We start from the raw sequence: 4901 nt of genomic DNA, 5'->3' as shown, positions 1-4901 counted from the left end.
CCGAAAGCAGTTGGCGGTACCTGGGTCTCTGTGCTAGGAAGGGTCCAAAACAGCCCAGGAAGGACCCAAGCGTGTCCTCCCCAGTGTGGGAGGCGAGGGCAGGCTCCATACAGACAGTGTTGCCTCTCCAAGTCCTATTACAGCCTCGTTGCCTTGCTTTACACCACCTTCTCCCTCCCCTCGTGTCAAAAGGGCCAGACAAGCCCTGAAGAGAAACCTCAGCTTTCAGAAAATACACCCCAGGAGGTATCGATGAGCACCCACAGCAGAGCCACAGCTTTAGGATAAAGCCTCGTGCCACGTTTCTTACCAAATCCACCACCACATCCTTATGGAAGGTGCTTCGCCATTCTGCTGCCACATTGCACACGTAGACGACAGCCTCCGGGTCGTCCGCGTTGACGTGGAAAATGGGCGCGTTCACCACGCGGGCGACATCAGTCGGGTACGGGGAGGAGCGGGCCATCCGGGGGTCTGTTGTGAAGCCGATCTGTAGTGGGTGAGAGGGAACAGGACCAGCACAGTGGTAAGGATTTGGAAAGTGGCACACGCAGCTTCGAGGGCAGCTAGGCTGCTGCGGCTGAGCTGGGGGTTCCCCCACGGCTGCGCCACTCAGCCGTAGCACAACCTGCCCGCCTCCTGCACCCTGGGCACCGCAGCCCATCCCAGTCCCTGCGCCCGGGCCATCATCCCACTGCACCCGTGGGGATGGGCTGGTCCCAGTGAAATGTCTCTGGTTTACGCGGGGGCAGAACAGAGCAGCCCTGGTGATCTCGCACGCCGAGCATCAGGTTGCACCACCTCTGTGCCAGGCTGGACCCAAAAGCTGCTGTTGTTGAGCAGCTGGGTATAAAGTACCCCCCTGCTGACCCCAGGATTATGGCTCATGCCAGGAACATTGGCTGGGAAACAGCTACTGCCTGCTGCCAGCTACCACCCAGATCTGAGCCTGCAGAGGGGCCGGCTGGTCTGCGAGGGATCCCCACGGATGCAGGGGATTTGCTCCTCACCTGGTTGTTCACCACGACGTGGACGGTGCCGTGGGTGGTGTAGGAGGGTAGGTCGCTCAAGTGGAACGTCTCGTACACGATGCCCTGCCCAGCGAAAGCGGCGTCTCCGTGCAGAAGGATGGACATCACCTGTGAGACGTGAAGCCACGGTGGTCAGCAGGGGCTCTGCAGGGACGGTGGGCAGAGGCAGCCACCAGGAAAGGGCCCAGGTCTCATCCCCGTGAGCTTTTGGCATCCCAGAGAGGACATGGAGAAGCTCATCAACGCGTCCGATGCTTTCTCAGGGGATCAGAGTGGAGCCAGCCGCAGTTGGCACAACTGCCAGGGAGAAGGCTGTGGCCAGCGGTTCTCTCCCCGACCGAGGGCGGCACACTCGGGGCGCCTCGATTGGGCAGCAGGATGGCACCCTGTGCACAGCAGCTGGGAGGCGAGTCCCATTCCCAAACACACACGTCCCAAAGCAGAGCCTTTTTCTAACTGGGGGAAGACGAGAAAAATGCCCCTTTCCTCCACGCTTTCACCCCAGAAGACCTTTGGGCAGGAGCCGGACTGGGAGCTCACTCCGGCTTCAGTGATGTTATTTGGATATCGTACCCAGGGGCTGGCTGAGGACACCGCCTGTCAGACGAGGACAGAGTTTGTCTATTTATATCCAGCCCTTGGGGAGTAGGAGGAAGGGAAGTACTTTTGATCTCACCCTTCCACTTCTTGGTGTTGGAGACAGGTCTGTGATGAATCAGACCACAAACAAACCTCCCACCGCAGCCCATTCCCACCTGGGTGCGGAGAGCTGCTTCCCGCTGCCGGCCCCAGCTTTCCCAGCCCCGGGAATGGTCATCCCTGGTCACGCTGAGATCCTTCAGCTCCTACTGCCAAGCCTTCTGAGCTGTGATGCTAAGGTTGGCTTTCGGGAGCACCCCTCATTTCCCCGCTTTCCAACCAGGGGTTTGGGCGTCTGCTGCTCCCCGCAGCCCAGCCGAGCCGGTCGTTGAGAGACAGAGGAATTGGCAATGGGAGCCCAGGGTGGGCAAGCTCCTACCAAAGCTATCCCCAAAGACAGCGGGGAAGGATGGGGGACCAAAGCCAGGGTGATAGCAGGGTGACGGCAGGGACACGGCAAACAAAAACCAGCTGGGTTTCTTCGCTTTCCTACCAGCCTGCCTCCCACCAAACCCCATCCAGCCCGGGCCACTTCACTGCGGGCGTCTCAGCACCACTCACCTTCTTCCCTTCCGTGTCCCCACAGTAAAACTGCTCTGCTTTAGTCTTGCCTTGAACAACGGGATCAGCTGCCTCCAAGTGGGAAGGATTTGCCACCAAGGAAAGGGTGATGTTCCTGTCGGTGACGCGGTTAATCCGCCGGTGGTACATTCCCAGGTGGTACTTCACGTCACCGGAGCCCTGACAGAGGGGAGAGGAGAGTCACCCCCAGGAACGTGAGCAGCTTTTGGGGCATGGAAGGAGACCTGAGGCAGGGCAGCACTGACCCCACGGGCTGGAAAAAGGGGGCGTTTTCTGGAGGCACTGGCAGAAAGCAGCAGGCACTCATTTTAGGAGCTGACCTGGCGTTCAGCAAAGCAAAGGTAGCCTGTTCCAGGTGCCAAACCGCCAACAAACCTCAGACACACACCAAACCCATCTAGATAAGGTCGTAGGTGCAGGGGAAGAAGCAAGTGTGGTGGGTTTGGGGAAGACACTGGAAAACAGAGCTGGGATAATGCTCACCCAAGCTCTGCCAGCACTGCGGCAGTACAGCTGTCCCTCACAATACGCTGCGGTTCCCAGTCGGGGCACCTCGATGCCCCAGGCTGCTGCTTTCTCACCTTGAAACCCCACCTGAAGGGCATGGCAGGATAAAGCTAGCCCAGCCCAGCTTTCCAGAAGCCAAATCATCCCAGCTTATGATGCTGGAAGCTTTGAAGCATGAGTGCATCCCAGGGACAGAGCCTGCAGCACAAGCGATTTGAGCCTCGGGGCTTTTGGAGCTGCTTTAGGGCCCCATACAGGGACCAGGGGCTGCTGCAAGGGTACAAGCCAACCTCTGCTCCTGGCCACCTTCCCCTCACCTTGTCATTCACCCCAAGGCTGCTTTATGCCCATGGAGAGCCACCGACCACCCAGCCTGCGCTGGAGACACCAGCAGCGACCAGGGCACATGTCACCCCCCGGGACAGGCAAGGACAGACCAGCACTGGCACTGACACGAAGGCTTCAGTCACACGAGCGTGCGTGCGATGTGGAAATCCTTGTGACGCCGATGCTACCGAGTGACACCACAAGCAGTGGCACAGTCCAGCTCATGCTGCATGGCCACAGCCTCCGGGGACCGCATGGGGACAGGCGACAGCAACCTGCTACGGGCAGAGGAGGAGACTCACCTCATCAGCAGCCTCCAGCTTGGAGTCGAACTGGCAGAAGATCTGCTCCAGCTCTTTCCTGATCACGTTGGCGAGAACATTCAGGCGTCCCCTGCAAAAGCAAGACAGTTGTTGGCAACCAGCAGCACCGGCCTGGCACCAAGTGCCGACGGTGACCTACCATCCCCCCCGTCACGCAGAGGTGGTGCAACAACCCCACACCTCCGGCGATGGCTGTAGGGTCAACCGGGGAGGGGGCTCTGCAGTTTCACCCAAGAAGGAGACCGCAGACCCCTCAGCACGGGGATGGACTGGCTTGCATCCCGACAGCTGCCCCAGAGCGGGCAGGCCGAATCCTGCTCTGGGATTCAAGCTCTGCCGCTTGAGCCACCACCCGTCTCCAGGTGAGTTTACAAACAAGCTGAAGCTGAAAACACCGCAATGAGCAGACAGCAGCCAAGGCCTGAGTTCTCCAGCTAAGGTTCACCACCAGCCAAGACCAGTTAGGTGACGGCAGAAACCAGTGTGCCCTCCAGTACCAAACCCTGGCAGCATCCCCCTCCTCCGCACCCCAAGCACCGCCGCGGAGAGAGGCAGGGTTACCTGTGGGGCATCCCCATGATAACATAATCCACTCCCTTCTCGCTTGACTTATCAATAATGGTCTTTAAGGCTGGGATCAGCACTTCGCAGCCCTCCAGACCGAAACGCTTCTCCGAAGACCATTTCCGATGGAGGAACTCCTCAAACCTGGAAGGCAAAGGGAGAGGGGGATCGGTGCCAGGGCTACAGCTGAGGGCAGAAACCAGAGAAAGGATGGGGACCGCACTGAGGGAGCCACAGCACCCAGTGATGCTTAAGCAGGCATCACACAGCAGCCCGACAGCCTTCCTGGTCACCCTGGTCTCCACCCGCAGAGCCCGGCTGGCTGCTTCCCCACCCCAACACTGTGCTGCACTTAAGCCTTATTTTTAGACCTTTTCTTTCAGGATCATCCATGTTTTCGGGCTCTTTGCCAGCTCCTGAGCCTGCCAGCCTGGCAGCTCACTGGCGTCACCCTGCTGATTAAGCCAACCGCAACAGATGACATCAAGACGTGATTCAGGTGGTGACCGCGTCGCTCCAGCTGGGAGCAAACCACCCCAGGCAGCAAGGGAAGATAAGGAGAAGGTGAAGACCCCCCCCGGAGTACCTGGTAGAGCGGACCAGCCTGGCCAGCAGCGTGCGTTTCTCTTCGTTGGTGAACTGCATGATGCCCGGGGTCTCAAACTTCTGCCGGATCCACTGGCACTGCTCCAGGTCGTTGATAAACATGAACTCCACGCCGATGTGCTGGCAGTACGCCATCTGCCCCGACGGGATAAGAAGGGCCGTGAGACAACCGCCAGGGCCTTAACGCCTCCTCACGTGCGGCATCATATCGGGCCACAGGGCCAGGGACTCTTTCGTTCCCCTCTTTAGCCTTTCAGCAAGACAAAGAGCCCTCCTGCACCAGCAGAGACGCAAACCCTCCTGCCTGGCAGCTGCACCCCCC

General features: G+C 59.4%; 1 protein-coding gene across 1 annotated transcript in view; it reads right to left on the bottom strand.

Moving 5' to 3' along the window:
• The window catches only part of OGDH (oxoglutarate (alpha-ketoglutarate) dehydrogenase (lipoamide)), a 44300-nt gene that overhangs the window by 17202 nt on the left and 22197 nt on the right, over positions 1–4901 (bottom strand). The window contains exons 5-10 of the mRNA XM_009319337.1: positions 4560–4714; positions 3971–4117; positions 3389–3479; positions 2232–2411; positions 1011–1139; positions 309–490 (exon numbers count right to left, since the gene is read on the bottom strand). Of these exons, the coding sequence (XP_009317612.1) occupies positions 309–490; positions 1011–1139; positions 2232–2411; positions 3389–3479; positions 3971–4117; positions 4560–4714 (884 nt within the window). The remainder of the gene's footprint in view (positions 1–308; positions 491–1010; positions 1140–2231; positions 2412–3388; positions 3480–3970; positions 4118–4559; positions 4715–4901) is intronic.

The sequence above is a fragment of the Pygoscelis adeliae genome, unplaced genomic scaffold (assembly GCF_000699105.1).
Source record: "Pygoscelis adeliae isolate BGI_AS28 unplaced genomic scaffold, ASM69910v1 Scaffold352, whole genome shotgun sequence".
NCBI lineage: Eukaryota > Metazoa > Chordata > Aves > Sphenisciformes > Spheniscidae > Pygoscelis > Pygoscelis adeliae.
This window is presented reverse-complemented; position numbering and strand designations above follow the sequence as displayed.